Genomic DNA, 11,737 nt, shown 5'->3' with positions numbered 1-11,737 from the left:
TTTCAACCTTCATAGTTTTCTTTGATATCATGTGTATGTCTTGTATTTATAATATTCAGAAATTAAATATTTATTTAATATATAAATATTTATTGACACCTTGAGAATCTTATGTTAATTTAAGTTAGATAAATTGTTAGCTAATTTTTCAGTCAATATAATATTAAAAATAAAATAAATAGTAATTGCAATCGAAAATATTTTAAGAAAACAAATTATTCTAATTTTAAATAAATTAGTTTTTAAATTCTTATCATATCTTCGCCATCTCTTACATTATCAAATATTGTCCGATGACTCTCAAACATATGCAAGCTGGGTTATAAGGGCTTTGATTCTTAAATTGTTTTTATTATTAAAGTGAATATTCAAGTTAATTTGTGTGAATTTCAATTAATCTCATGAACCCTAAAATTAATAACTAAATAAGCTTTCAATAGTCCTGAAATTTATAAAACTCAAATTAATGATTTTTAGAAAGCAAATCTAAAATTTAAACAATTAAGTTATATCTCTTAAGATTTTTTATTCTTGAATTTTAACAAAGTTTATGAATGACCGATAAAATATAATAAATGAAAAAAAAAAAATCAAACTTACATAGAAAACTGGACACAACAATCATGCATTGACCTAGAGATTGAAAGAAGATCCGATGACCAACAACTCTATGTTTTAGATAGTTTTTTTTTTAAAAAAAAAAAAACTATCTAAAACAAAATTGTTTTGAAAAAAAAAGACCGATCCTCATACATGATTTAACCAGGTTATCTTTTTGGACCGTTCAAAAACTAACCTAGCCAAAATCAAGCCAGGTCTCAATTCATAAGAGTTATCAAGTTGATTTTCTAGATCGATAACTATTAAAGATAATAAAAACAATGAAAATTGTATTGCTAAATAGCTAAATCTAAACGGTGTAGGTGATTATAATGATCTTTGAACAAAATAAAATTTCCAATTGGATCTCCTATTTATGAAACATTACCCAATTAACCACCACCATCTACACTTGTGAAAAATAATGAGATCATTGGAAGACAAACAGGTCCTTTTTTCTGATTCTAAGGAGATGGTTATTTGGAAAATGTCCAATTGATTTGGGGGTCCCAGTTGATTTTATTTTTGTCTGGGACCAAATTGAGACTTGGATGATATTTGGGGGATGAATATGTCCTTTACCAAAAAAAATCATTAACAGGAAGAAATATAACTAAAGCTGATATTTTTAGAAATAAATATTATGTCTGGACATCTACAGAAATTCTATTACTTAAACAACATATCATAATGATAGCAACATGGCCCTTCCAGTTCTTGATATCAACTAGCCTGTTGTATATCTGCCTGCAAATGAGTTTGAAAGACAGGCATTTTTCTTCAATTGCCAGCCCTGTGTTACCCTTATCTACATACATCTACCGCATAAACCTACAAAGAAGTGGCGGCAAAAATAAGGTTTCACGACAGAATATGCTTTCAGATAAGCAACATATCAACCAACAAGCATTGGATATATCTATACAAGAGTAAAAGAATATCTCCCTCAAAGGGTCCTGTTGAATGTGATAATGACACATCTGTTATTCACAGGGGTTTATACAGTTGATGGAATCAAATTTCCAGTATTTATTCCCAGAATCTAGCTTATGTTTGCAAAATTACAATGTTGTTTGGGTGGAGATTTACAGTGTTAACTCCTGAAAGAATCGAAGAGTCAAACCTTGATAACAGAAAGCAAAGTTTCCAACTGAGAGCAGGTCAATTTTTCAAGTCATTGTTATTAAGTTTTGATTTCATTTTAAGCATCAACGAGTCAGTTATTGACTTCGCCTCATTTTTAAGATTCTGAGATATGAAACTCTATGCCAACTTCGTGGAAAGCAAATTTAAAGGTCTTTGGAAAACTTGAAAACAGAAAATGATTTGGCTCCCAAGCTTTGTTCGAGCACCATTAGCAAGTGAAAGTAACAATTGAAACTGCATTTATATGTTAAACTATGACAGGTGTGCATTACTTACTAGAACCATCTCTTCTTTGAAGATGCATCCTTAATTGCACTTTGAGTCCGCCTTCTAGCCTTCCTGATTTCAGCTGACAACTGCTTTGGCCTCGAAGAAGGGAGTCCAATGGACTTTTGATTTGTTGATATTTCTTTGAGAGGACTTTCTGATCTAGATTTTTTGTGATGTTCTACCACAGAACTGGAGGCCTTTGCTGGTGCTGATTTCTGGCTTTTTGTCAAACCAAGCTCACTGCTCTGAACAGGAGTCTCCTGAAGTTTAACAACAGGGACTTGTTTTCCAGTTCATAGAATAGAAGTTTAATTTGAAAGTTACACCAATTGTACTATTCTGATAAGGGTTACCTGAATATGAGCAGCAGGAGTTTGTGGTCGGTTCGCAGGAGAGGAATCTGAATCAGAGGAGGAAGGGCTAGTGGTGCTATCCATATCATAGATTATGTTATCCACCATGAGAGGAAGTTCCGAACTGTCTGAGACACATAAGGAGGACGATGGTCTCCCAAGTCTTGTAAGATGCACCACCTGTAAAACCTCAAAGAAATGAGAGGTCACAAAGCATGTACATCTTTTCAAATCAAGTTTCAGTGAGTTCCAACTCTTCTCCAAATAATTTTGCTAATACTGACTTCTTACCTTCTGCTCTAATACCATCATGTCCTTCCTAAGTCTTGTGATCATCGTGTTCTTCCTGCGTATGATGTCTTCCAACTCAGCTATTCTCTATTATCATGGGAAAAAAGTTGTGTTGGAGAATAAATCAGATAGAAATATGGTGACTGGAAAAGGCAAAGAAAACATAGTTGAAAAATATTGCTCATGAGTCCAAAATACCTTAGAATCTGCCATATTATTTGTTTGAAGAATACTGTTCAGCTCCTTAATGGTGGCATCCTTCTCTTCACACTCTCTCTTTAGATTGAACATGTCCTGGTCTATTGCGCAAGTGTTCATCTGTTATAGAGGCACAAGCATGAGGTCACTGAAATGCAGACTTGAGACCAATTTCCGGGGTTATTGACACTAAACTATTTCTAAATTCAGGTTTCAGTTGTAATCTGATCTTGCAAATTATGTTACCAAGTGAAAAATCTGTAAGAAATAACTACTGATTCTGAATCTTCCATCACCTGCATTTCTGCTGCAGATGTAACACTTGAAGCCCAATCTGACAAATCTGACATGCGGCGCTCTTCTTGTTCCACCTCATTTATGAAAGGCATTTTGTACTGCAGCACCTCATCACCTTTAGACACTTTGACAACAGAGTTCCCCTGATACAAAATTAACAACATGTCGTATTTGAGCATGCAGACACAATCTGATTCTATGATTATAATTACTCAAAACACCAAAAGATACAAACTTAGCATCTAATTAAATGACTCTCACCATCAAACCAGCAAGCAGGTCATGGTGTTGATCACAATGCCAACAACCACAGTCAACAAATTGAATTTTATCACAACCAAAAACGTCATTACATGGTGGTTCTAAATTCTTGTTGTTGTTGAAAGATGCATTGCCCTTGGTTCCTGCCTGGTTGTTAATGCTGCTCAATTGATCACACAGATCATCCAGCTTCTCCTGCATGCTTGATAGCACCTGATCCTGAAACCAGCATTTCGTACGAAGCATTTAATCAGACAGATCTCATGGCTACAGCCTACAATCCATTCTTTACATCTTTTAAATTTATCTGAATCCTGCTCACGTTCAAACAAAAGGTAATACCGATAGAGAGCAAAAGGACAAGGATGGGGTTAGAAGGAACTGTGCACTAGACATGAACATTCATACCAGTGGATTCAAAATTCAAAAATGTTTTCAACCATGATATCTGGAGTCTAATGCTGTCTTAACTATCAAAATAGAATACCAGCATTTACAAAGGGATCACTCATTAAGAATTAATTAATCTAATCTAGCGTTAAACCATATCTTTTTAATACTCCAATCATGCCAAAGCCCAAGAGTTCAAGTAACTGCTTTCAAAAGCAGAATCTTTAAACTCCTGTGATCCTCGGAATCATCATTACAAATAAAACTAATTAATAAACAAAGCCATTAATTCAAACAAACACTCCTAACTAAAATCAGAGAAAACAAATTAAGCCATCAAAATAACACCAAACACCCTCCAAAGTTCCTACCTTTCACACAAAATCAAGCACCAAACCTCCAGTTCACACTCAAAAACTAAAAAAAAATAATCATTTTTTAAGCAAACCCACTTTCCAAAATCCAAAAACAACAAACCCGTTCATAAAATGAAGTTAAAATCACTAACCCTAAGCTCCACAGACTTTTTGAGCTGATTAATGATCTTATTCTTCTTAGATTCAGAAACAGCAACCCCAATAACAGCAACTATCAGAAACCTTTGAACAGGACTAAACAGCTCCCAAGCCACACCCGCCTCCCCGCTCAACCCAATGGCTTTAGCCGAGCTAGCTTCCTCAGCATCCACAAGCCGCCCTTGCAAAGACACCCTAGCCAGCCGCCGCGCCAATGGGACTGTTCGGCTGGGAGTGAACTGGCTCGAGAGCCGGCGGCGGGAGGAGGGAGTTGCGATTGGAGGGAATGGGGAGAGAGTGACAAATGAAGGTGGTTGAGCCTCTTGATCCGGGCCGGTGGGGGAGCCGACCCGGAGGGTGGTATAGTCGGCTTGCTCTTCTTGTTCCATGAAGAGAAAGGAAGACAAAAGAGCGTGATTGCAGGGGAGTACGTGGTTTTCGAACGTTGGAATTTATTTTGAGGGCATTGAATCTGTTTCTATATTTTTTTGATACGGATTCAAATTTTGTGATTTGAGAGGGAATTTATTTATTTAAATTATGGATGTTGAACGCTGGTTGTAGTAATTGGTTTTTTGACACGTGTCCTTCTTCTTCTTCTTCTTCTTCTTCTAGGATGACTCTTGGGGTTTTGTTTTTTTCTGAATTTGAATATGAGAAATTTAAGGATATTTCTTAAAGCATGGTAAGAGATAGGTGAATTGGTGTGTGTTTGACTGTCAAAATATAATTTCCTTAAAGTAAGATTTTGTATTGCCAATCAATTTTTGAGATTGAAAATGAGTTCATGAGATTTTAAATTATAAATTAAAATGAATTTTTAATTCAAATTTTTTAAATTCAGTTTTAAAAAAATAAATCTTAACTTAAGAAACAAACTATATTTCATCTATGAAACATAGAACCATGAAATAGAGTCTAAAGTTCATATCCATGTATAAAATTATAACAATACTTTATGAACTATAAAATAAAAATAGACTTATCATATTAGTAATATTGATGATAAATGGAGCTCCATAAAATAAAAAAAAAGGGTTAGAAAATCAGGTAGGGCTCGAGTTGTGGGATCTACAGAATAATATCAGAATGTGATGTCTTGAATTCATCTCTCTCCAAATCTAGCAAACATAACAACAGCACCGATAAGTCTGGTTAAGATTGGCAATGACCATCACTCTGTCTGAGATCCTTTTATGCTGGCCAGATGAAGACATAGGGATTTCTAGTCTCAGCAGCTTGAGCACAAAGCAGGGTTCTGGGATCAATATGCTGCTCAACTTCTCTTGTAAGGTAAAATAAGTAATCAACAGCAAAATTCAGCAAGTCTGCTACGTATTGCACTGTTTGCTGCAATCGGGAAATCAGAGTAAATTTCTCACCCGAAACTAAAAGATGTAGAAAAGGAGAAACTTCTAACATCTTGTAGTTTTCACACAAGAAATTCATTCTATTGTGTTACAGAAAAGAAGAAGAAAAAGAAGAAGAAGAAGCTGACGGGCATTGATAAGGAAAAAAGAAGAAAATCTACCTCAGTTTGCGATGATCATTGATTGGCACCAGCAGACATCGCAGAAAACTTCCACTATCCAGTGGACAAACCAGCAAAATGATCATTGCTACAGCTTCACGAGAACCACCATTCTCCCATGTTTCTGTTCCCCGTTTCAGCAGTACGATTCCATGCCTCAGCACTGCATTGCTTGCCGTTAGCTAAGATTATATCAACACTTTTTCTTTAGTTCAAGTCAAGATTCATAAAGGAATGTGTAGAAAATGAAAGGCAAGGGCAGAAAACTCACTAATATTGGCACATAAGAATCATCAATTTTGGTTGAGGACATTGCAAGGTTGAGGACGCTCTGACTGGTTAACCTCCTCTTATCCCAGACTGCTGAAGATCGAATAGTTTCCAGTCTCAGCAGCTTGAGCACAGAGAAGGCTACTCGGATCAACTTTCTTCATAACATGCCATAGCTTGTCTTGATAGTCAACAGCCAAATCCAGCATCTGTGAAATGGATTTTTAATCAACAGCCCTTATCTATCTTAGTATAAATAGGATCATAAAAATCTTCATCATACTCTATCTAGAGGTTGCCGCCTCTGTTGTCGTCTAAATAATGAATTTTTAAAGCTGGTCATGGATAATACCTCCATCAACTGATGAATTATTTCTGCAAGTCTTTTTATCACTGGTTCTTGAATATTTTTAAATAAACTTTGAGTTTGTCCTTGCACCCTTAAACACGCATTAATACTTAATTATCTCCTTTTTTTCTTCTCCAAGTTACAGTTCGTGGGTAGAATTATATTTATTTTAATGCTTTTTAGATGTGTCCAAAGCCACATTTGTCGAAAGATTCCATAAGCTAGAATTATATTTCTTCAATAAGATTACTTATCTTTTTAATGAAGAAAATTATTTGTGGTTCACGTTACTGGACAAACAATCGAAGAAAAATCTTGAAAAGATGCATGAAATAATTGAAAGTAACAAATCAATAATTGGTTCTTGATAATTACTTTCCTCTACCCACCAACAAGTTCCTCTCTCTAGTTTCAATCACTAGATTAATGCTAAACAAGCTGATTTGACGTTTGCAAACACGACAACACCATCGCGTTCAAGACAATTCTTGTCACAAACAAAATTGTATGGTGACTCGTGACTAAAGATATGGGAAATAAATTCTTTTTCTAAGAAAAGGAATAGAAAATCTTTGTCAATGAACAATGATGGCTAGTTTCCTAGAAAGATAAGATCAAGGATACTATTTGGATCCATGCACTTCCATTTTTAGAAAATCCAAATCTATCTCTAATTATGTTTAGTGGTAACAGGACACATTAGTTAAAAGATTTAATTTTTTAAGATAAAAAAACAGATTTATGAGACAATTTTAAAATGAATTTCAGACGTGAAACATGTCTTTTTTATTTTTAATATCTTCATCTCGACAGTAACCAAACACTAGCGAATGTTTCCCTCGAGCAATATGGATGTTATCTAGGAAATGACAGAGGAACTGTAAGGTTATCTTGGTTGCTTGGTGAAGAATGAGTCCCCCGTCCACTTCGTGATTGAAGACTAGGAACCCTAGCTAGTGGTGGTGGAGAAAAGGAGTAAACACACTTAACCTGGACCTTCCCTTCTCACAAGGGAATATAGTGGGACAAAAGAGCAAAGATAAATCAGGAACATATGAGGAAAGAACACACTGCATTCTGTAGCGCTGACCCCAACAAGACAAAGCAAGGTGGGTGGTGGAGCTTGATTAATCCCATTGAGCCTTAAATTAGATCACAAATTCTTCAATCAATGGCGTCAATAGAAGGAAAGTAGTCCCCACCTGCTTCCAACTTATATGAAATGATGCAATCATTGATAGCAACATTAGCACCACTCTTTATTTTCAAGACAAAAACTTGTATAGTGCTAATAATCTTCTTCTTAGCAAGACAAGAGATGAGGGGAATTTATAAAAAGCAGCAGCAACACCACGACTATCTCTTTCTTTTAGCACATAAATTTCTCTTAATTAGGTTAAGTTCCAAAGACTAGAACTATATGTTACAACATGCATGGCAGCTGGTTTTCTATCACTTCATCTATAACCATTATAGTGTTTAGGTTGGATGAATCTTGCAGTTAGCTTTAAATGCACTCTTGAGCTTCACTCCCCCACCCCCACATAATAAATAGCCTATGGCTAAGCTGTATCTTCATCTTTTTCAGTGCAAAAGAGAACCTAGCATTGCCTTTATCTCTCGTCTTGCAAATTCTTATTAGTTCTGTACATACAAACCAATTCTTACTTTGGTTTTTTCAGCTAGGGCTGCTGCTTCTTTAAGCATGTACATCTTGCACGATTCTCTGAAAGTGCCTGGAAAAAAGAACATGAAACATGAATGAAACAGGAGCTATTTGAACATAAGATGGAACTTCTTCACAGGGCCTTAGGTGGGTGTTTTACTAGAGGGTTTTGGTTTAAATTCGTTGTTGTAGCATACCTTGAATTGTCTTTGAAGGTCTTTAATGTAGTCAACAGCCAAATCCAGCATGTCCGATGTGTTTGTTTGCTGCAAATAGGGAAACAAAGCAATATCTAAGCTTAAACAACACTAGCACAGATATAGAAAAAGGAAGTGCTGGTGAAAGATTCTACCTTGTCCATGTTTGGTACAAGGTCCTGGAGTTTCCTCATTCGTTCACTAATTCTAGTTCTTCTCACCTACACATCATTCATATCTATAAGGACATCAAGAATTAATCCAAAAAGGGTGATTAAGGGGAAAATTGCTGGTATTAACTATAGAGATTAAAGATCCCAAAACCATGCTTAGCTCAAAGTAGAAATAATGACCAAGAAATGCACTAAAGAGACTTTACCCTCTCAGCAATGCTTCTTGGATGGGTGGCACAACCACGCTTGGCTCTGATCTTACAAGGAACAGAATCTTGAAATTGCAAAAAGTTTTCAATGGTGGACATCTCTGCTGATGTTTTTGGCAAGCTCAAGTGATGAGCCAACATTGGAGGGCGATTTCCTGCCTCTTCATTCTGCTAAACAACCAGAATTATGGTAAAACAAAAAATCTCAAGCAAAAGTGATCTTATCAAACTTGAATCCATGTTCTCCATTCCATTATCCTATAAACTAAAACATATGCAAATCGTTAAGTTAGATGAAGAATTAACTCATGCCAGTACAGAAAACTGTGGCACCTGAGTTCCCGATGAATTTAGACCAGAAAGTGTTCTGTCATCATCTGTAAGCTGTCTTTTTGAACCAGTAGACATCACAGCCGAATCATCCCATGATCCAATAGGGTAATCATAATTATTGCCAGGAGTTTCACCAAAACCACCACTGTCTGGGCTATTTTCTCCCATGTTCTTGTTTCCCATTTCAGCAATTGTACTCCTTATCCCAGGAGATGAAGGTGGCCTACCAGCTGCAGAATAAGTTGTGTCTCTATTACCTGCTCCAAGATCTCCCATACCTCTCAATACAGCATAGCCTGCCATATCCTAAGATTATTTTTGTCCCATTTTCATAACTCTAGTCAATCAAAACTCAAAACAAGAAACTGAGTGGCATCAAAGAAGGAAACAGAAAACTCACTCCAAGACCATGAATCAAACAACTTGGAGTATTAAAAATAATAAGTCCTGTTGATATTTCAAATTTTTTTAACTCCCACTTGCTAGTTCAAATGATTGCTTATCAGAAAAAGAATTTAATCAAAAAACTAATAGCACTTGACTTAACTGAAACTGTCCATTCATAACACAGAAAATTTCAACTTTCTACACTTTCTATTATTTCTCTGCTGTCCTTCCATTCTATTCATTGGTTACTTAAAAAAGCACAAGCTAACACAAAGCCTTAATTTTTTTTTTATCAAATCAAACACTTTCTTATCATTTTTCTCAATTTTCTAATGACTGAAACGAAAGGGTATCAAAATAAATAGACAAACTTAACATACCATTTTCAAATTCAATATTTATGTTGGAGAAAAGCCCTGCTGGTGAGCTACTGTGTCGAACTAGATTCGGATTGTTTCCACTGCTAGGCTTCATGGAAGGCAACCTCTCCAACCCCGTTAAATTTGTTGATCTATAATTCATACCAGAACCTGGATTATGATCTGGTAATGGAGGTTTTGATCGACTTTGATAAAAACCCTGTGAGGCAGAGTAATTGCCCTGTTGGTGCTGCTGATGTTGATGTTGATGCAGCCTTGTATCACTACTATGATTATTCATTGAAGCCATCATCTGGTGTTGCTGGTTAATTTGTGAGACTGATTCTTTTACTGGAGAATCTTGCTTAATCTCACAAAGATTTGAACCTGGTATATTCTCTGTATTGCCACCGGAACTGGCTAAAAATCTCGCGAAAATTCGTTCTGTTTCAGGGCTTGTTGGCCTATTGAGAAACTCTTCACAGAAGTCTCTGTCTAAATTACTAGAAAAATATGAACTTGGTGCAGACTGATATCTTGTCAACCCAGAATTCATTTGTTTCTGATGAACTTGTTGGTGCTGGTTATGACCATGAAGAAAATGATGCTGGTGTTGAAGATCTGACTCCATTGAATCCCCTGTTTCTTGATTAAGTTTCTAAGAAGAAAGGCAGCTCAGTTGCTTTCTGAAAGGCTTATTTATTTTCTTCCAAATCAGATCAAAGACAAAGACTCACAAATAAAGAAGCTGAAGAGAAGTAACAGGAGACAGAACCAAGCAAATCCATGTGAACTCTACTGAAACAGGGAAAACAGAGCAAGAACAGCGAGCTAGATGAAATCCTGCTTGAATTTTAGCACAACAAACAACAGTTTTCAAATCTGAAAACAGGCCGTTTTTCTTACCATGAAACTAAGCCAGCTTCACTCAAGAAGATAGCATTAACAACAAAAAGAAGCCACTCAAAAAAAGAACAACTTATCTTTCTAGAACAAAAACAGAACAAGAACAGGACAAGCACAAAACCCTCTCTAAGATGCTTCAAAAGGGTGAAGGTGGTGGTGGTGGTGGGGAGGTGGTGTCAATGCCATTGAGTGAAGGGAGAGACTGAATCTTTTTTGGTTGAAATATTAAAGAAAACAAAATTAATTTATAAAACCATTTTCTTTCTTCTTCTATGAGTATGGCAAATGAGAATCAGGAAAAGAATAGAGATTAGGCCGTCAAATTCGCTATTAGTCTAACGATTTTTCGGACCTTAATGCCCTTCTTGTTTATTTATTAGAAAAAATGGCTGCGTTACATTAATGTCATGTAAATATTTGTAGGGTTTTGTTACAAATAAAATATTTTAAGATATGAGATGATTTTTTAAAAAATCATAAAATGTTTCAAGAGGGTATTTATTTTGCATTATATATAAAATATCTTTTTATATATAATTTTTTTAATAAATATTAATGTAAAAATAGTGGTAAATAAAATTTTGTGATTGTAAAGTGAGGATGAGAGTGCCGTTGGTAGCGGCATGTTAATGAAATAATGGCCACCTGAATGGTTAAAAGATGTTGTGAGCGATGTATTGAAAGAATTCTTTGTTTGCAAAATATTTTATAAAAATTTATGAATTAAAAATATTTTTTAATAAATAAATTAAATTAAAATTTTGATTATAAATATTTTACATTCATTAATTTTCTTGTAACATATTTTGCAAAAAATAAACATATATATATATATATATATATATATATTTTTTTAAAAAGGCAAAACAAAAATATAAGATTTAGTTTATTATTATTATTATTTTTATTAATGTAAGTGTTTGAGCCAACTTGCGTGCATCTCAACTAATCTCATGGACTCTAAAGTTAACAATCATGTAAGTTTCCGATAGCCTAGAGGTTGATTAGACTCGAATTGGTGATCTCTAAAAAATAA

General features: G+C 35.0%; 2 protein-coding genes across 10 annotated transcripts; both read right to left on the bottom strand.

The window, feature by feature from the left end:
• Positions 1–1,208: 1,208 nt before the first annotated feature.
• LOC118028306 (uncharacterized) lies at positions 1,209–5,107 on the bottom strand. Of its 3 annotated transcripts, none has more exons than XM_035031859.2 (8): positions 4,315–5,107; positions 3,417–3,635; positions 3,155–3,298; positions 2,859–2,978; positions 2,661–2,747; positions 2,370–2,549; positions 2,023–2,276; positions 1,209–1,431 (listed from the first exon to the last, which is right to left on the bottom strand). In XM_035031859.2, coding segments are annotated over exons 1-8 (1,401 nt in total). In that variant the 5' UTR covers positions 4,711–5,107; the 3' UTR covers positions 1,209–1,430. The 3 variants fall into 3 exon arrangements, with proteins under 3 accessions (XP_034887750.1, XP_034887768.1, XP_034887760.1); XM_035031877.2 differs by having other exon boundaries at positions 2,023–2,261; XM_035031869.2 differs by lacking the exon at positions 1,209–1,431 and having other exon boundaries at positions 2,022–2,276.
• Positions 5,108–5,285: 178 nt separating this feature from the next.
• Positions 5,286–11,016, bottom strand: LOC118028327 (transcription factor bHLH122). 7 transcript variants are annotated; one of them, XR_012169381.1, is made up of 11 exons: positions 10,533–11,012; positions 9,817–10,453; positions 9,050–9,345; positions 8,714–8,887; positions 8,490–8,555; positions 8,335–8,403; positions 8,140–8,207; positions 6,406–7,683; positions 6,124–6,331; positions 5,853–6,034; positions 5,286–5,671 (listed from the first exon to the last, which is right to left on the bottom strand). XR_012169381.1 is itself a non-coding variant. In XM_035031891.2 (8 exons), exons 2-8 carry the CDS (start codon positions 10,581–10,583, stop codon positions 8,154–8,156), a joined length of 1,347 nt encoding a protein of 448 aa, XP_034887782.1. In that variant the 5' UTR covers positions 10,584–10,593; positions 10,702–11,011; the 3' UTR covers positions 7,800–8,153. The 7 variants fall into 7 exon arrangements, 5 of the variants coding, with proteins under 5 accessions (XP_034887782.1, XP_034887775.1, XP_034887802.1 ...); XR_004684002.2 differs by lacking the exon at positions 6,406–7,683; XM_035031891.2 differs by lacking the exons at positions 5,286–5,671; positions 5,853–6,034; positions 6,124–6,331; positions 6,406–7,683 and having other exon boundaries at positions 7,800–8,207; positions 10,533–10,593; positions 10,702–11,011.
• Positions 11,017–11,737: the final 721 nt, after the last annotated feature.

This window comes from Populus alba, chromosome 3 (assembly GCF_005239225.2).
Source record: "Populus alba chromosome 3, ASM523922v2, whole genome shotgun sequence".
Lineage (NCBI taxonomy): Eukaryota > Viridiplantae > Streptophyta > Magnoliopsida > Malpighiales > Salicaceae > Populus > Populus alba.
This window is presented reverse-complemented; position numbering and strand designations above follow the sequence as displayed.